Genomic DNA, 20,763 nt, shown 5'->3' with positions numbered 1-20,763 from the left:
TAGAGAAATTAAACAGTTATTATGGAACAACAGTGATAGCCTTCCTTACCTTTTCATAAAGGAAATAAGACTGTGGGGGTAAAGAAACACAACAGACAGCTCCCCTCAATGGCAGGGAGAGCACATTACATCTTCCCTACATCCACCCCCTCTTTAAATGATGTTGTCCCAGTCATCACTTAATTTAGGTTAAAACCCAAATAAATGGAACAAAGTAAGTTTAAACCTTAAAATTCTTATTGAAGTGTGCGTGGGAAATGTGAATGAGTGAGTGAGTTGCTAAGGCAGTTCTTCTTTGCTTCTACACCTCTCCTTGTCACTTTCACCTTGGAGAACATGAACCTCCAGCGAGAGTCTATTCGGTGGGCGCCTTTTCCGCCCAGGATATCTCCTCTGTGGCTGGTCAGGATTTGAGACTTCCAGCTATGTTTGCTCCTTATCCCCTTCCTTTTCACTCACATTCTCTTTCAACTGACTTTCATCCTGTTCACATTCTTCGCCCACAACATCTGGCAATTCCACACTCGTACACTGTGTGATAGTGGCACTGTCTCTTACTTGTTTCCACTTCTTCCACTTCTTACTCAGAAACACTTGAGTCCATTCCAGACACTTCCTCCATGTTAGACTCTTCTTGGCCTAGGTACTTGGATGCCACCGGAAAAAACATACACTGGGACAGAAGATTGTGGTGGATGACTCTTTCCCTGCCACCATCTTCTGGACGAACCACATACACTGGAATTCCTGCCTGTTTCTTTACCACCACATATGGACATGGTTCCCACCTATCAGCCAGCTTCTGTTTCCCCTCGACATAAAGTTTCACCATCACTCTGTCGCCAGGTTGGAACATGTGGCTTTTGGCTTTCTTGTCATAGTGCTTTTTCTGAAGATCTTTAGCATGCCTCGACATTCTGTCTGCTTAATCATAAGCATAAGTCAAGCATTCACGCAGAATCTGCACATATTCACTGTACTCACATGGCTCTTTTGCTGTTGACAGACCAAAAAGGAGATCAACAGTCAGTCGTGGAAGTCTGCCATACATCAAGAAGTATGGGGAGAAACCAGTCGAATTGTGTTAAGTGCAGTTGTAAGCATGTGTCAGTGCATCAATGTATTCATGCTACCTGGGCTTCTGATCAGGATCAAGAGTGCCCAACATATTCATTAGAGTCCTGTTAAATCTCTCTGTGATCCCATTGCCTTGTGGGTGGTAGGGGCTGGTATGAGTTCTTGTGATTCTTGTCAGCTTACACAACTCCTTCACCACCCAAAAAAAATAAAATAAATAATAATCAGATGCACAAAAAAGGATATAGTTAAAAAAAAAAAAAAAAACAGCAGTTCACAAATTTGTAACTCAAATCAACAAATTAACACTCTTATAGAACAATATCAAAAGTTCAGAAACTTAAGCAAAACTCAGTTCAGTCCAACAATATATTTAACACTGCCACTTTAAGACAAAAGAAAGGAGGTGGAATACTGTTTTTTTTTTTTGGTTGCTTTTTTTCCTTTTTCTCCTGTTTTTCTTTAGCTTTTTTTCGTTAGCTTTAGCGTTTTTATTTAATTTTTTATTTTTGCTTCTTTTTATTCCACTCTTCTCACACTATTTATTAATCAGAAAGCTTACTTCCGTTGACGTAGAAACCAACGATCCGGGTCACGGCACCAAAGATGTAGCCCAACGATCCGGGTCACGGCACCAAATACGTAAGGAAGGGGCAACTCCCCCAAAGAAACACAACAGACAGCTCCCCCCAATGGCAGGGAGAGCACATTACATCTTCCCTACACTCTTAAAATTGAAAATTAAAATGAGAGACAATTATCCGTTTGTAAATTGCTCCAAAAAAAAAGAAAATGAAAGTTAGAAGCCAACTTTTCAGTTGGTTAATTTTGATGGCGCAAATTGATCAAAGAACTGCAAAGCATTACATTAAAATTTGTGCGCGCTGTGAGGAGATTTGTGTGTGCACTCATCCGAAGCGCGTTCATGGAGAGCCATCACAGCGCGCAAATACTCTCCCGCAAATTTTCTTTCAAGTCTTGCACCTAAACGGACAAATTCACACAAAAATGATGTCAACATGCCCATCTTAGCGAATATCCTAACAAACATAGTAGGTTATGTCTTAAGAAAAAAACGAGACAAACAGCGCATGTGTATCAGTCTCAGTGTACTGGATTTTTGAATTATGTCTGAAAGGGACAGCAGTCTAAGGGTGCTTTCACGCCTGCTTCATTTAGTTCGGTTGAATCGTACCAGAGTTCGTTTCCCCCTTTGGTGCGGTTCGTTTGGGCAGGTGTGAAAGCAGCAATCGCACTCGGGTGCACACCAAAAGCGGACCAAACAAGCGTACCGAGACCTGCTTGAAGAGGTGGTCTCGGTACACTTTCATATTAACTCTGGAGCGGTTCGCTTGAGATGTGAAAGCAATCCGACCCAGTTAACAGACCAACGAACCAAATGATGTCATAATTCATAACGGGAAATGTGATATAAAAAGCGGTAGTGTCTGATTCTGTGAGTGAACACATTATTTACCATAGCTGAAAACCAACGAGCGCCTCTGTTGTGTATTTGCACTTCTCCGTGCGAGAATGCTGTTCCGACGAAGCCTTTTTCCCGCTCTGCTTCATTATAATATGTATATGGTCTCTCTCGACACACTGACAACAGTTCGCCTACTACTAGACAGCGCTGGGAAACCAGAGATGGACCGAGAGAGAAAGAGAAAGAGAGAGAGCGCGTTTGAATTTGCCACAGCATTAATATATGTAGTATAATTTAACAGCGGGAAAGACGGCTACATTTATAAAGTGTTTGCGTGTGTCTCGACAGTTACAAGTAAAGCCACAATAAACTTATGGAGCGAACTTGTCAATCATTATTTTGATGGATGATGCAGAGAAAATTCTGACCAATAAGAGGACAGTTTTACTCGCATGTGACTTGCCTTAACGCATTTTGGTACAGCTTTGAAATGTTGCCATGTGAAAGCGAACCGAACCAAGAAAAAAAAGCAACATTGTAACAAATTTAGTCCCTGTTTCGGAACAAAACAAGCGATCCATAGGTGTGAAAACACCCTAATAATCCTGCTTTCTGTGTTTAATGTTAATCAAAACATGAAGAAATCACTTTTGACTGAATAGCTTTTGTAACTTAATGTTTCATCTTTATTTAATTATGCAAATTAGTTTTTGTGCAGTGGTTTTATATTTGATTACTTTGTTCAATGTATGTATCTGAAAACTATTATTAGTTGAAAAACCTGTAACGCATTGTTGATTTTTTTGGTGTACTTTGGTGTACATAAATGTATGAATTATATGAAATCATATATTTTGGTTATTTTGTGTCCTTTTTTGGAAAGGCATCTAAATTTACCTTGAAAAATACCTTGTTTTGTGAAAATCACACTTTATTCTGATGGTTTACTTTGTTGGATAAAGGCAATGATGGCAAAATGGACATGTTAAACAAGATAAATGGTGTATGCTTAATTTCACGATAAGTGTGCGATTAATTGTGATAAAAAAAGTAATCTATTGACAGCCCTAATATAAATATATCGATTTTTTTTATTCCAGAATCTTAATTTATATTAAATTGCTTCATTTTAGTCCTTGCTTATAGTCGAAAAATTTGCAGCTCCTGCTGCCAAAGAGGAGGAGTCTGAGGAATCTGATGAGGACATGGGCTTCGGCCTGTTTGATTAAACCGCTGAATGAACATCAGTGTCAGTTTAACACCTATAAAACATCTGGAAACATCAGTTGTGACTCTTGTGTGTTTGGATTGGTGTGTGCACATGTTTTGTGTAGAAATTGTAAATCTTGCTGTTGATTAATTCCTTTAAGTAAACTTTTAGTTTTCAAATGCACAGGTAGCTTTATCAATAGGTCATTTTCACCACAAAAACATGTAATTGCATAATAACTAAACTTAATTCTTCATAGTGAAAACATTTCAGGATTTGTTTTACTTGGTTTAGATAGAAGTCAAACAATAAGATCCCTGGATGCTAATGAAATATTACACCATTATACCAAATTTTTTTACTGTAAATGTAACACATGAATTAAACCAATTTTCTCCTAAATATTTGTTGCTATAGGGCAGAATAACATTTCTATGCTTGATCCTTTACTGCTTGTAGTTTCTAAACTATTCAAACATATATTTAGACCTGTATTTTATGTATTTTAATTAAATATAAAATTTTCATATGTTTGATTACAGTTTTGATAAACTACTCGTAATAAACATTTGTTACATATTTGTCAGTCATGGATTAATGAAACACAAATAAGATTCGTGCAACAGTACTGTACAGTATTTAAATGCACAATTTCCAGGGTTAGGGATATTTTATTTATCAAACAGTCTCATGCATTTGACCTAATTGACGTTTGCGTTATATGCAAACATTACAACCATGTTCTTTCTTTTATAAAGTCCTCATGAAGTCAGTAAAATGACCAAAATGACATATTTAAAGTTTTTGTTTTCCTGTGAAAAAACATTTCTTCATGCCTTAAAATAGCTTGAAACTAACTCTACACCCTCGCCTCAGTTAGTATACGCAAATCAATGAATATGCAAATTAGCCCCGCCTCCACTCACTGACACCAGCTCAGAGATCCACTCGGTCAACTTACTGAGGTAAACGCTGCACAATGGTGTCGCTCTTTACAACGCCGGACATGTAACGGTAATTAATATGATTAGTGTTTTGCTTGACTATGTTAACTAATAATGCGTTGCTAATGTTACACAAACCATGTTCACATTCACCATCTCAGAGTCATGCAGCTTCTAACAATCAAGGCAAGGCAAGGCAAGGCAAGGCAATTTTATTTGTATAGCACATTTCATACACAATGGTAATTCAAAGTGCTTTACATAAAAAAGAATAATAAAAATAGAGCATAAGGAATAGAAATAATAGTAAAAACAGAAAATTTTGCTATCTGGATGGAAGAGCTAGGAAGTCTTAGGGAGTTTGTTGTTGTTGTTGTTGTTGTTGTCTATCAGAGTGGATCTAAACGGATCTATCCATCAGAGCGGATCAGAATGGATCTTCCTCACACGACAGGACTGCTACCTGTTAAGGCACTTCAAACTGATAAACACAGTTTCAATCTCCCCTTTTGCCAAGACACCTCAAACTGCACCACACAGCCCTAACCCCCCTTCCGGAGATATCTTATCTATGCAACGCAGTTCAAATTTCCCCTTTGGAAAGTGTCCTGACTGTAATCCAGAGATATCTTAACCATGCACTACAGCTTAAATATCCCCATGGTTTGTCCCCTTATCCAAATTTACCAAATTTTAACCTAATCACTTTCTTCCTAATTCTCCCAGCTCTTTCAACCAGACAGCAATATTTAAAATGCATTAAAAGTCAGAATAACAAGATGATACATAAAAGATATAAAGTACATTAAAAATGAAAGAAAAACAGGAAAAGGAATTAAAAGAATAAAAAGATAATACGTATAAAATAAAGTGCAAACAGTTCGGACATAGCACAGTACTCAATCAGCAAATGCATAGATAAAAAGATGTGTTTTGAGTCTGGATTTGAATGTGGCTACTGTTGGAGCACACCTGATCTCTTCTGGAAGCTGGTACCAGCTGCGGCTGACGTAACAGCTAAAAGCAGACTCTCCTTGCTTTGAGTGAACCCTTGGTATTTCTAAATGACTTGATCCTGATGATCTGAGTGATCTGTTAGGTTTATATTCTATGAGCATATCTGCAATGTATTGAGGTCCTAGACCATTGAGTGATTTATAAAAAAGTAACAGTACTTTAAAATCAATTCTAAATGCAACTGGAAGCCAGTGCAAGGACCTGAGGACTGGTGTGATGTGTTCATGTTTTCGGGGGCTGTAGTCGTTAGGTGATAGGGCTAGGTAAATCTGGGTGTCATCTGCATAGCTGTGATATGCAATTTGGTTCTTTCTCATTATTTGGCTCAGTGACAGCATATATAGGTTGAACAGGAGGGGTGCAAGAATTGAACCTTGAGGGACTCCGCATGTCATGGATGTCCACTCAGACTTATGGTCACCGATACTCACATAATAACCTCTCCCTTCTAAGTATGATCTGAACCACTTAAGGACCATCCCAGAAAGCCCAACCCAGTTTTCCAGCCTGTCAAGAAGAATGTTGTGATCGACAGTGTCAAACGCAGCACTGTGTCAAACGCAGCACAGTCTCCTTACAAATTCTTTAACCTCAGAACGTCAGAGGAGAAAGGCATATAGTTCATCATAATTCTATGCTAATTCTACACAATTTTTCACATCAACAGAAAAATATACCGAAATAACCCGGCTTCTCTCGAGACTCCGCTGCTAGTTCACTGTTAATGATATGATATTAAAAACACCACATAGACATATAAACAACATTAAAAACTTGATTTTCACCACAGGGGGACTTTAACTGATTCAATTTGATTATTTTCACAAATGGGCTGGTTTATACTGATTCTAAGGAATCAAATAGAAGCATTTTTGAAAATATGATTTCTAAACTAAAATCAAATAGATGCATCTAGTTAATAAACCATGCCATTCATTCATTCATTTTATTGTGTGTGTGTGTATTTAACTCTGTTAACCAAATCCTAACCCTTGTGGAATTAATAAGAACCCTTTTTAAATACTGTATGTCCAAAATACTAGGGGGAAAAAAATGATGAAACTTTGAAATGACCAGTCAGCATTCAGGACCAAAACTCTGTTTTATTATAATCAGTATGCATGAAGAAACATTAAAACATGCAGAAACATATTAAAGGTCCCGTTCTTTGTGATCCCATGTTTCAAACTTTAGTTAGTGTGTAATGTTGTTGTTAGAGTATAAATAAAATCTGTAAAATGTTAAAGCTCAAAGTTCAATGCCAAGCGAGATATTTTATTTAACAGAAGTCGCCTACATCGAACTGCCAGTTTGGACTACATCCCTCTACTTCCTTCTTTAATGACGTCACTAAAACAGTTTTTTCACTAACCTCCGCCCACAGGAATACACAAGAGTTGCGTTTGTAGAGTGTGTTTGTCGCCATGTCGTCGAAACGCTGTTATTTTCATCCCGCAGTCCAATCACCGGGTCTGATTCCGGCTCAAATTGATAGGGTAAAATTAAAGACATGTTTACAATAACACTGAGCGCATGCATCTCCACGTTATGGTAAGAGGCGTGACCTTTCCGGGACCTTTCCGCTAAGCTGCTGTCAAATCACAACACAGGAACCGCTGGCACAATCAGAACTCGTTACGTATTTCTGAAGGAGGGACTTCATAGAACAAGGAAGTCATCAGCCCGTTTTTATGACAGTGGAAACAGCGGTATACAGATAAATAAATTATGTGAAAAATACTGTGTTTTTTTACACGCGAAACATCAACACATGTTATATTGCACACTATAAACACAATCATAGCTTCAAAAAACCACGAAAAACGGGACCTTTAAACAAATAAAATGGAAACCTCTGATAATCTAATGTCATTTTGCAGAAAAAAAAAGCTGACAGAAAAAGAAATTAAACTGTTTACCCTCATTACCCCCATTGCATTACTTAGTTACTTTTTAAGGAAAGTAATGTTACGTTACACACACTTACGTTTCCTCTCAACATGGTGACAGGAGAAGCATCAGTCAATAAATGTGAAAACAAAGTAAACTCAGAGATTAAATTGTAAATTTAAAAGTAATACGTTACTTAACTAGTTACTTGAAAAAAGTAATCTGATTACGTAACTCAAGTTTCTTGTAATGCGTTACCCCCAACACTGCTGATATGCAAATCAGTTTAGTCTATATTCAGATTTTAAATCTTAACGTCTAGATCCTTTTTGCCCAACGGCTGCACGGATCTGCTCCACAAGTTTTCCTTTGTTGTTTGTGATGTTTTTTCCAGCGACCTCCATGAGATCAGTGATCTCCTTAGCACTGTAAGGACCTTGAAAGGTCTTATAACTTTTCCTTCTGGCCTCAATTTTGTCTGAAGAAACATGAACACACTTAAATCAGAACACAGTTGATATTTCAGTTTTATTCAGGACATTGTAAGACTTTAACTTGCCTCCACAGTTGATCATATTAAAGAGAGGGATGTGGATCACGGTTGGAGTGTTTTTGCCTTTGAACACATAGAAGTCCTTCGGTTTCTTTACGTCTTCACTGGGAATGTTGACCTCAGGGAAAGGGATGTTTAGTTCCTTGCACATCTTGGCAGCTTCCTTCACCGTCTGCAGTGGAAAAGCATCACAATTGCTCTTATTTTTTTAAAATCACTAACAGTTTCTTATGAGTGAAACTGTAGAGAATGAAAAATGTGTATAATACCATGAAAGGATCACCCTCACTGAAATCCAGTGAAATGATGAGGTCGATGTTTCTCTCTTTTCTCAGCACTGAGAAGTAGGGTGAGTTCAGCAACAGTCCGGCATCTTCAAAGTCTCTCGTCTCAGTTTCCTGAAGAATGGAGGGCACTGCTTCGCCTGAGGGATCACAGCATTATTATATTATTCACACAGAATTTCCAGTCAGCAGGTATGTTCTTACCTGTCATGTCGTGAAGGAAGTTATAATTCCTGCCCCAGGTCCACTGATTCATGCATTTAATAATGCTCTTCCAAGCATCTGTAAAACAAATACACTCTTAATAATTCAGTTCTACAGTTTTCAGGCTGAGTAAATAGTTCTTTTGGCCCTCCAGTGGTTGAAGCATAAAACTACAAGTTACTTTCGACGGAACATTGTTTTGATCATTACATGAGTTGTGCTTCGGCTCCTGCGTGGATGAATCTGATCAGTGCGAATGTCACTAACGACATCAAAACACCCAATAATGCAAGAAAGATGGAAAACATGTCTTGTAAGTAACTTCTAGCCTATAGCTGTTGTTTTGACTTGTTGAAATCGATTGTTTTAAAACACTGTTACAAGATTTTGGCAATGATTGCTATTCATATCAGATAACCGTGAAAACTATAACTCTTCGTATTCATTTTTTCTGCTTTTTTTTATCAGCAATTCTCAGTCTTTCCACATGAAAAAACAAAAATAATAAAATCACTTTGAAAACAGCTGTCGAAAAGCAAAAACGAAGGTAACATTACATGAACTTAATGTCTAATGTTAAAGTTTGTTTTTACGTTCATATTCATTGGAGGACACACCGATATCTTGGAATTGACTCAAAATGATGCATCTCGCTGAGGTCGGGGTTGATTGATGTAGGGGTGAAACTAGGCCAGTCACTCACTGTCAAACAATTTCAAAGACTGTTGGGTCTCATGGCAGCTGCGTCCAATGTGATAACCTTTGGCCTTCTGCACATGAGACCCTTACAGTAGTGGCTCAAAATCACACGGCGATGCCTTCATGCTCTGGTCATGTGGAAAAAGCCTTGGTTCCTGTCCCAGGACCCCTGTTGGGGACTTCTTGTCGTCGCATAATGCTTACGACGGATGCTTCCCTCATGGGCTGGAGGGCGATCATGAGTGGTCGCTCAACTCAGGGTCTCTGGGAGGACCATCAGAGTTCCTGGCACATAAATCGGCTGGAAATTATGGCAGTATTTCTTGCAGTAAAATACTTCCTCCCAGACCTTAGGGCATCAAAATGTGGGAGCAGACGCCCTGTCGAGGCAGAGGTTGAGTCCCGGGGAATGGAGACTCCACCCAGAGGTGGAGGAGCTCACTTTGGAAAACTTTGGTCGAGCTGAAATCGACCTATTTGCTTCAGGGGAATCAACCCAGTGTCCACTGTGGTTCTCCCTATCTCATCCAGTACCATTGGGTCTGGATGCCATGGTACAGACATGGCTGAGGCTGCGTCTGTATGCATTTCCCCGTTCGCTCTGCTCCCGGGAGTTCTGGAGAAAGTACGCCAGAAAAGGGTCAGTCTAATATTGATAGCCCTGTATTGGCCAACCAAAATATGGTTCTCAGACCTAGTGTAATTTCTAGATGGCTCCCTGATGGAGCTTCCTCTCAGGCAGGACTTCCTGTCTCAAGCGGGCGGCATGATAATTCATCCACACCCAGAACTACGGAGACTGTGGGCCTTTCCTCTGAGGGGGCCGGGCTCATAGATGCTGGTCTCCCAACTGAGGTTGTGGAGACCATACTCCACTCCAGAGCTCCCTCCACGAGGAAGTTGTATGCGTCCATTTTGGCCATGCTCCTCTGGGGTATTCCTCGGTAGGTCGAGACCCCTTTTTATACGCTACCTCTGTGGTACTCTGAGGCTGAGGCCTTCAGCACGTACAAGGACTCCGGCCTGGGACTTGGTATTAGAAGGGTTAGCTGAGGCTCCCTTCGAACCACTAGAGGAAGTTTCAGAGAAATTCCTCACCCTTAAAGGCCATATTTCTACTGGCTATTTAATCTCTTAAAAGAATAGGAGATCTTCAAGCACTTTCAGTTGCTCCTTTGTGTTTGGAATTCGCACCTGGAATGGTCAAAGCGTTCCTGCACACTAGAGCAGGCTATATGCCTAAGGTCCCCACCAAGGCTTTAGATGCATATGTCCACAGAGCTGCCCTGTGGGGAAAAACAGATCAATTGTTTGTGTGTTACGGGTCCTAAGAAAGGAGGCCCAGCATCTAAGCGGAGAATGAGCAAGTAGGTGGTCGAGGCTATCTCACTTGCTTATGAGGCGGCTTGACAGCCATCTCCATTAGCTGTCCGTGTCCACTCTACTAGGGGTTTGGCGGCCTCAAAGGCCTTAATGTCAGGAGTATCCATTAATGACATATGTGGTTCAGCTGGATGGTCATCCCAGCACACATTTATTAGGTTTTACAAATGGATGTAGGCTCCACTCCGGGGTCCTCAGTTCTGTCTACAAGATAACAGACAGGTACTTGGTTCTACGGCGTAGTTGGGACAGCGTTCCCATAACGTCATATGATGTAGCGTCGACAGTTCCCATGAAAGGGAACGTCTTGGATTACTTGTGTAACCCTGGTTCCCTGAATAAGGGAATGAGACGCTACGTCATGTTGCCGTACCCCCAGCATACCTGTGAGCGTCTTGCTTCAGCCATAATCCAGAAGCTAGTGTTCTTTGTTCTGGGTATGCTCTATAGTTTCCCTTGACGTCACCCGCCTTTAACATCTCGTCACATTATTGGTTAGATACAAGAGTGCTTCACAACACAATCACGCAGAGGGTTCCCATAACGTCATATGACATAGTGTCTTATTCCCTTATTCAGGGAACCAGGGTTACACAAGTAACCTGAGACGTTTTCTATAATAGTGCTAAAGTGTTTTTTTAATTCTCAATAACCAGGTTGAAACAGGTTCTGACCTGTTTTATTTATGTGTGACTGACAAATATGCATCACATTACGTTTTTAGTTTATGTTAAAACAATGGATGGAAATTTTAGCAACACTAAGGTACACTAAGGTGTAAATCAGCATCCCCACAACTCTTGAAAAGTGGTGTGGAGAATGGATGGATGGATATTAGAAACAGTTCAACCTACCAAATGGCCAACCAATCCGACCTTTCAAATGGTTGCATACATCCATGGTGTAACTCTTCAAATCCAGTTTAAATTCTGATATTCTCAGTTCTCCACTAGGACTTTGGCCTCCAGAGAGGTCTGTAAAAAGACGGGACATGTACATTAGTGAGTTCTTCCTATTCTAGTATGTGTATCTTTTTTTGTTTGTTTATTTGTTTAATGGTTTGATTTTCATAATTGTTTTGAAATTTTTCCAAAAAGCAAAAATAGACTGTAATAATTTTTTAAAAATAACATTTAGTCATTAACAGATGCTTTTATCCAAAGCGACACTTACAAATTACACATCTTAAATGCAGATATGATATGAAACATGGCCCTTTGTATTTTATACAGCATTTAATATTTTTTTAAAAAAAAGTTTCCTTCTCAAATCCAAAGGCCTGTTCACACCAAGGATGATAACTATTTTAGCGTTCACATCGTCCAGACCAATGCACAATATCATTCTGTTTATTAAGGGGTTAGTTTACCCAAAAACTAAAATTCTTGTTCTAAACCTGTATGAATTTCTTTATTCTGCTGAACACAAAAGAAGATAATTTGAAGAATGTTGGTAACCAAACTGTTGATGGACCCCACTGACTTCCATAGTATTTTTTTTCCTACTATGGAAGTCATTGTCCATCAACTGTTTAGTTACACATAATCTTTCAAATATCTTCTTTTATGTACAAAAGAAAGAAACTAATTGAGGATGAGTAAATTATGACAGAATTGTCATTTCTGGCTGAACTATCTCTTTAAAGTAATTCATGTGACTCCAACCTCAATTTTATGAAGTGACGTGAGTGCTTTGTTTGTGCAAAAAACAAAATGTAGCACTTTATTTACAAAATATTAATCTTTATATTAATATTTTTAGGTGAACTAACCCTTTAAGCGCAAGCTGCAATTTTGTCATCTGTCGCTTTAAATGCTTAAGCTCTTTAAGCAGGATGGATTCTGTCAATGTTTTTATTGTTCATCAGCTCAAAAAAATCATTCTGAAAGTGATTCCAATGATATTGTTTCTCTGCGCTGTTACAGTTGTGGTGTGGACTCTGCTATTCTTTTATATTTAGAGCAATATATCTAGTTATCATCCTCAGTGCAAATGGGCCCTAAAACTTTCATTAAGACGTGAACACAAGGCTGTGATGGACATACAGACCAATCAGTGGCTTGTTACCTTTCAGTGTCCTGAAGGATTCATCAAAAGCAGAAGGATCTTCCTCAGTCAAAGCAGAGAGATTCATGTCCACAAGGTTCATGAGCTTCTGGTAGCACTCCTCGTCTGAAGCTGGAGCGGTTGGATCTTCTTGTCTGTGCTCTGATATGTGCAGTAGCACTTCTCCCCTCCTGAGTTCGAATCCCGCCGCAAAGATTTCTTCCGTCCCTGCTCTGCTCTCCAATGCTTCCAGTCTCCTCTCATGCTGTTCTATAAAATTTCAATTTTCAGCATCATTACTCCAGTCTTCAGTGTCACATGATCCTTCAGAAATCATTCTAATATGATGATTTGTTGCTGAAGAAACATTTCTTCTTCTTCTTCTTCTTCTTCTTCTTATTATTATTATTATTATTATTATTATCATATTTTTTATGTGAAAACTGTAATGCACTACTATTCAAAAGTTTGGGGTGAGATAAAATGGATACTTTTATTCAACAAATGTGACAGTATAAACATTTATAAAGATTTCCATTTCAAATAAATGCAGTTTTTTTCTATTCATCAAAAATCCTGAAAAAAAGTATTATGATTTCCATTAAAATATATATATATAAAATAAACTGTTTTCAGCATTGATAATAATCATAATTTTTTTCTTGAGCAGCAAATCAGCATATTAGAATGATTTCTGAAGGATCATGTGACACTGAAGACTGGAGTAATGATGCTGAAAATTCAGCTTTGATCACAGGAATAAATTACATTTGACTTAATATGTTATTTTAAATTGTAAAAATATTTTTAATATTCCTGTTTTTATTGTATTTTGATGAAAATAAATGCAGCCTCATGAGCAGAAGAGACTTCTTTCAAAAACATCAAATCAGGGCTGTTAATAGATGAAATTTATAAATAAAGCCTAAGAAACGCTTTACCATTCCTCGATTCCTGAAATATTGTTTCCTTTGGTTTAAATAAATCTGAAAAATAAAACAAACAAATAAAATCAAATGGAGGGTAATGAAATAACTGTTAAATTTAAGCTGAATTCAGTCCTCAGAACCTTTTATCTTTTGCCAGAGAAGTTTCTTAATCTCCACTTCATCAGCTAAAGCGCTTCCGCATAGAGCTGCAGAAAAACAGAGAATATCAGCCAACATGAAGTTTACAATAAAACAGTGGACACCCTAACACATAACATAAATAGTACATATTTTTATGCCATAAGCTAATAATACAGACCTGAGATTTAGGTCAATGACGTAAGTGTACAATGTACAATATAGGCTGATATTATAAATAATATTAAACTCCCCTTTAACAGAGTTTGTTACCTTGCAGGTACAGCATGTCAAATTCATCCTGCTGATATTTCTTGGAGCCTCTGTGAAACTTGCTGCCAAAGTTGGAGGCGTCCACAAATGCTCCAGTGAGAGAATAACCTGCTTCATGAGGAGTGATCTCGAACCAGGGGTCTGCAGACAGAAACACGTCTATATAACAGCTGAAACAAACACATTATCTCTCTCTCTTTCAGACAAACACAGACCTCCGTTATTGCGTTGTTTGCACTTCTTGTCGATCACGGTGTAGATGGGAAACGGGACTTTACCGTCTTTACTGTGCTGGCTCCACTGCTCTGTGAGTGTGTGTTCGTCAATCTATAGAGAACACAGTATTCACAGCTTCATGTTATTGTAGAGACCGGGGACAAATACATTCAATTTCTTCAATCACCAACAAGTTTAACTTAAAATTTGTGCAACAACAGTCCTCTTGACTCAAAGCCTCAAGTATCTTTACATTTATGCAATGAGAGACTTTATAAAGAGAAAATTAGTAAATTTCATCATTTCATTCATGCTTGAGATAAAGAAATATGACTGCTGAAGTACAAAAGTCATTTTGGAGATTTTACATTGTACATGTCAGTTTTATCTCTATGATGTTGGTTCAAACGAGTGAATATGCTTTACACTGTCTGTATTTTCAGATATAGTCGATGTAAGCCAGATTTTATTAACAAATTACTCTTATGAACCGGTTCTTTTCATTGAGTCAAAAACACACATCGCAACCTGCCTAGCCTGATTCACGAACAAATGACTCTTATGAACCGGTTCTTTTTAGTGAGTCAAAACACAGCGCAATCTGTGTAGCCCGATTCAGTAGACGGCTTTTGAATCACTGAGTAAACTGCAAGATATCAATAACTTTTTCTCAGTAAAAATGCTACTTTTCCCTGAGTAGGTTTGAGAAATATTTATTTCCGTTTTTTTTCATTTTTTTTTTTTTTTTCATCACACAACCCCTGAAGAACTATGGGGTGCATACTGTTTTTTCAACAAAATCGATAAGATATCTGTGATTAAACTATTATTTTCCACAGCGTTTCTCCACATCTATTTTGACCTTTGTAGAATACCGTAAGCATTTTCTTGTCAAGAAGATTTCGATCATGGCGTTAGGTAAGAATCTATTCAAAATTGTTTTAATTTTTAAATAAAAACTCGATCTTACTTCCGGTGATAACGACAGGATGTGCTGCTTTAAAACCAAAGTCTCTTTAAGACAAGTCATTTCACTCGGTGGCCATCTTTGAAATGCCTCTCGGGCATCCAAGTGCAGCTTCTATCTCTTTGAATGGGGAAACATCAAATTCTCCAAAGCTGTTTGCCAAGCTTTCGATTAAATTTCATATTTGAAATCACCAATGAAATCCGACAACAACTGTCTCATAAATTTTGTTTTTAAACGCTGGATCAAGCTAATACGCATGCGCAGTCCTAAATGCGCGTCTCTTGTGCCTCATTTCTGAGGCGCGCGTCTGACTGTTTCTATAGAAACCGGTGATTCTAACGGCCGCTGCAGTGACGCGATGACTTTACCAGTCGGCGATTGGCCTTTATTTAGAAGGCGGGACTTATTCAGCCATATTGCGCGCAGCACTTTCTCCCATTCAAAACAATACGAGTGACGCGTCTTGTGTTATTCTGTAGTCTTTGTTTAAAACGATATGTGTATTGTGAAAAGTGCAAATTTGACTTGATTTACTTAATATTATACATATTGTTAATTAATCACTTAAGTCTTATTTCAACGGATTCATTATTCATAACATCACGTTAATTTTCTCACCTATCTGTGTTTTGTGTTATATATTCTTTATGTAGTAGCCTAGCTAGTCTAGACCTATCCCTATAAGCTCAGTCAGAGATATTTAAAATCAGTTGATATGCTTAATAGAAAATGTCTGTTATTTTATTATTATTATTATTTTTTAAAGTAAGGTTATTACTTTTTGGTCCCTCTAAGGGAATGCAACTGTTTTGCATATTAATAGACTCAAATGTCTATGTCAGGGCATAAATCCACAAGAAATATGAATTATCGCTTGCTTTGGTGTCACTCCTCATAGTCTTCATGCCATGCTATAAAAAATTTTCTAGATCTGTCCCGGGTCATGAATAGGCTATTTACAGACCTCTTTCACATATGACGTGATGACCATCACTGCCCAGAAGTCAGTCAGACTGAAGTAGTCTTTCCTAGAGTAATATTTCTTCAGTTTGTCAAATGCTTCTTTCCAGCTGACTCCAGGACCGCTGAGTCTCTGGATGATCTTGTCTTTCACAGTCTCTAGTTTGGTGGACCAGTCTGGTTCCTGATATAAGGAGGCCATACACCTTCAGAGGAAGAATATATGCTCTTATTTTTGGCATTCAACCCATCTGTGTGTGTGTGTGTGTGTGTGTGTGTGTGTGTGTGTGTGTGTGTGTGTGTGTGTGTGTGTGTGTGTGTGTGTGTGTGTGTGTGTGTGTGTGTGTGTGTGTGTGTGTGTGTATGTGTGTGTGTGTGTGTGTGTGTGTGAGTGTGTGTGTCTCAGTGTTCATACCACGTGGATCCAGAGACTCCGCTCAAATAAAGGATGGAGTCCAGAAGACCTGTTTTCTGGAGCTGAACCAGGGATCCCAGCAATCCCACCATGGCTCGTTGTCCTCCTCCAGAACCCAATAAGGCAATGTTTGGCACCTCATTCTGAAACACACACACCATTCAAAGCAATATATTATCCACCTTATTTTTAAAGCAAGAGCCCAGCTAACAGGAAACATTCTCAGAACTTTAGCTGAAAACATTCTGGCAAGGTTCTCTGAAAGTTATGAACAAACATTCCTCAATAACGTTAATAGAATGTTCGTTCGATGTTGTCTGGTCTTTATGTTTTCAAAACGTTAGCATAAAGAGGTTATTTGTACATTGTTCATGGAGTGTTATTTATTTTCTAAAATGTTTTGTTAGATGTTCGACTAACATTTTTAAATGTTACTACACAGTAAAATCCCCAGAGTTAAATCAACTCTGCTCAGAGTACATATGGTCCCTCTCTAAATAGTGTTAAAGTAACACTGAAGTAGAGTTAAAGTTAATGAGATAATTAAGCAATTAATAAGGCTGTGACTGAAGTCAGTTGTAGTTCTTGTGTTTCTCTTTTCGTTAGTGATTCTGCTTGTTAACAGCAGGTGTTCATCACTAATTCTCAATCATCACTTAATTAATTATCTCATTAACTTTAACTCTGCTTCAGTGTTATTTGAACACTATTTAGAGAGGGACCATATGAACTCTGTGCAGAGTTGATTTAACTCTGGAGATTTTGTTGTGTACTTGTTTCAGTATGTTCGGAGATTGTTCAAAAGTAACATTTCAATAATGTTTGCATAACCAAGATAAAATGTAATCAATGCTATTAAAGGATTAGTTCACTTTCAAATGAAAATTACCCCAAGATTTACTCACCCTCAAGCCATCTTAGGTGTATGTGACTTTCTTCTTTCTGATGAACACACTCAGAGTTATATTAATAAATATCCTGATGCATCAGAGCTTTATAATGGCAGTGAACAGGGTTCACGAGTATGAGCTGAAGAAAGTGTCTCCATCCACATCCATCCATCATAAACGTACTCCACAAGGCTCCAGTGATGCTTTTGTGTAAAAAAAAAAAAATCCATATTTAACAAGTTATGAAATAAAATAACTAGCTTCCGCCAGACCTCCTTCCGTATTCAACTTACGAAGAAGGTCTTTATTAACCCCCTGGACCTGTGTGGATTAAACGTATATGATGGATGGATGTGACTGGAGACACTTTCTTCAACTCATACTCATTGGTATTGTTTACTGCCATTATAAAGCTTGGATGCGTCAGGATATTTATTAAAATATCTGTGATTGTGTTCATCAGAAAGAAGAAAGTCATATACTTCTAGGATGGCTTGAAGGTGAGTAAATCGGTGAGTAAATAAAGAAGTGTTTACATAGTAGCTTGCTAAGAATGGCATAGTTTAAGAAACTGATGTGACGTGATGTTCATCTCAGATATATGAAGTATAAAATAAGAAGCTTTACCTGACTGCACTCTATCTGAAGCTTCTTCAGGCTTTGTAGAACAGATTTTCTCCTTTCTGCTATAAACTCTGCTTCATTCTTATTCAGAGAGGGTTCGATTCGCACCTCACCGCTGCAGCGACAGACAGAACAGTCCTAAATTTAACTTATTTGATATTTAGATATTTAATATTCTGGATTTCAATGCAATTAAGTCTGCAGTTATTCTCAGTTAGACTTTAATTGTGTAAGTAAGAGTACAAAACTTATTTTAATGCTTCCTTGAATCTGAGCAGGATTACATACCTTTCTTGGGGTTTGGATGCACTCATCTATAAAACAATAGAGTCCACATGCAAGTCAGTTTCTGTTATTTGAGATTTATATATATATATGTTTCAGGCGTCATGCAAATTTACAAATTTACATCCTTATAGATTTTATTCTAATAGAGTCAGATAAATAAAATGTAAAAAATTTAAGGATCAAAATAGCAGCACTGTAATTTTTTTTTTTTTTTTTTTAGCTGTATAAGTCCTTTTAACTTAAATTAAACTGACTTAAAATTTGTTCCAAACATACAGTTATTTATAGTATATTTAAAGAACGTTACACAGATTTTGATGTATAGAAAATCACTTTAAGCTTAAAAATATATACTTACTATTCCTGTAAATCCTGAGTCTTCACCAGCAACACCACAGCAGATTTTATCTTGACATAAAGACAGAAGATGCTCTTTATATGGCTCTGAAACTACACTGCAAGTCCAGACATAATCATGAGGGTGAGGTTTTGAATCATAAATCATTCAAAGGGACCAGGAAAATTTTTATTTTCCTTGTAAATAATCATGCAACCTCTCCTCACCTCACCTCACCCTTTTTTTTTTTTTTTTTTTTTCAGGTTGATCTTATTGAATATGTTCATATAAGGCTTTTTTTTACAGAGAAAAGGCAGAAGACTTCAGACACATTATTAGGGATAGGGATGCTTGCATGTTAAATTAATAATGTTGTGTGATATTTCATTCATGTTTGTTTCTTTAACACACATTAACATTATCATTTAGGGATATTCTAGAAAGTAATTCATTGAAGTAAGTCAGTATAATGATCCATATATACAGGCAAGCAGATGTATAAAATCATTATAAAGAACATGCTGCTTAATGCATTAAGACATTGATTTTAGAGGACCAAATTCTATTCCACAAAAGATTCTTTTAGATTTTTAAAAAGTTCTTTAGACAGAGAGAAAAAAAAAAGTTATTTTAAGAACAGTTCAAAAACATCCTTTTGGAACCTTTATTTTTAAGAGTATAATGTAAAAATATCGTCTTCGATGCCATTGTCTTAGCAGTAGATAGTGTTTTTGACGTGAGAAATTTGTTTTGGCTGTATGTTGTTTTAGAACATTATGTTAAGAATTTGAGATCCAAAACCAGTTTGATCTGGTCTGGCTGGTTTTAGGAGGACACGTCCGTCAAAGACGTCCTCTTTTAAACACAAAACCACTTTCAGTGTGATTCATTTCCACTGATTGTTGGTAAATATCTTCATCCTCCATTTCAGGAGCTTCAAACGGAAAATAAAAAATAACTGACACAGCTACTAAAAAATGCATTGCTCATGTGAGAGATAAAATCACTGTAATAGCAGTCTGGGATTATAAGAAATACAGTTCACAGGTTACATATCCTTAGAATCTGATCATTAACACTGATGGATTAATTAAAAGTTGTCTTATAGAAGTCAAACACTGTGATCGCCGTCCATATTGTAGACATGATGAGAAAAATTAATAGCCCTTTATCATTTACACAAAGAATTTTTAGCTTAACCCTTGTGTGTCCTTATGGAAATTTTTGTCTTTTTCATTCATTCATTCATTCATTCATTCATTCATTCATTCATTCATTCATTCATTTATTTTTAATAATTTTGCCTGTGTTAATGCCGACTGCATACATTTTGCCTCAGGTGTGTATTTTTATTGGGATTTTACTATTTCATCTCAATTTCTTTTAATAAATCTATTTTACTCTATTAACACAAAATAGTTACACTCAGGACCTTAAGGACAAAAATGTCCCCTTTGAAACCCATGCAATTTTTAATCCAAGGGCCATTTAACTAAAAAAATTATGCAATCTTTGTTAACATTTTCTCTCTAAAGCAATTACTTGATTTATTCCTTTTTCTGCTTCTGCATATTATATAGTTAATTGGATAAATTATGCAGTTATAATTGGGTGCGTGTGTTGGTATGGATGTTACAGTGTGATTTATATGTGTGTATTAAAAAAATGTGTGTGTAATATTTGAGAGAGAAAAACTCTGTAATTTAGTACTGAAAAAAGCACTGCAAATTACAAATCCAGCTTTGTTGGCATCTAATGGGGACATTTTGGTACTGTGCCCAAACAAAATCTTACTGAAAGCTCATTTTTTGAGATATCAACCTCAAATTTGGAACACAACTTTATGGCTTTGATTTTCTAGCAGTTTTAGAGTTTCATGAAATATATATTTTTATATAAAATAATGTTCATAAATCATTTTCATAAAGTTAAACTCTATAACTTTTTACTTATTTTACTTTTACTTATTGTTAAACTTTGTGGTTGGTTA

The 20,763-nt window shown here is 37.2% G+C and overlaps 1 protein-coding gene across 1 annotated transcript; it reads right to left on the bottom strand.

The window, feature by feature from the left end:
• Positions 1-7,437: 7,437 nt before the first annotated feature.
• On the bottom strand, positions 7,438-18,891 carry LOC125266256 (cytosolic phospholipase A2 gamma-like). Its single transcript, XM_048186751.1, has 15 exons — positions 18,795-18,891; positions 18,437-18,462; positions 18,152-18,263; positions 16,635-16,777; positions 16,224-16,425; positions 14,289-14,400; positions 14,074-14,214; positions 13,803-13,868; positions 13,675-13,719; positions 12,755-13,003; positions 11,542-11,661; positions 8,606-8,683; positions 8,387-8,541; positions 8,124-8,289; positions 7,438-8,042 (listed from the first exon to the last, which is right to left on the bottom strand). The coding sequence occupies exons 2-15, from the start codon at positions 18,460-18,462 to the stop codon at positions 7,876-7,878; spliced, it is 1,782 nt and encodes a 593-aa protein (XP_048042708.1). The 5' UTR covers positions 18,795-18,891; the 3' UTR covers positions 7,438-7,875.
• Between the last annotated feature and the right edge of the window lie 1,872 nt (positions 18,892-20,763).

Source organism: Megalobrama amblycephala, linkage group LG4 (genome assembly GCF_018812025.1).
Source record: "Megalobrama amblycephala isolate DHTTF-2021 linkage group LG4, ASM1881202v1, whole genome shotgun sequence".
Taxonomy (NCBI): Eukaryota; Metazoa; Chordata; class Actinopteri; order Cypriniformes; family Xenocyprididae; genus Megalobrama; species Megalobrama amblycephala.
This window is presented reverse-complemented; position numbering and strand designations above follow the sequence as displayed.

Excerpts from the sequence above, each read along its gene's own strand:
- LOC125266256 (XM_048186751.1), bottom strand. The coding sequence starts at position 18,462 with ATGAGTGCATCCAAACCCCAAGAAAG. Across the intron at positions 18,264-18,436 it reads GCATCCAAACCCCAAGAAAG|CGGTGAGGTGCGAATCGAAC; the intron begins GTATGTAATCCT and ends CTGTCGCTGCAG. Across the intron at positions 14,401-16,223 it reads TCACGTCATATGTGAAAGAG|ATTGACGAACACACACTCAC; the intron begins GTCTGTAAATAG and ends TGTTCTCTATAG.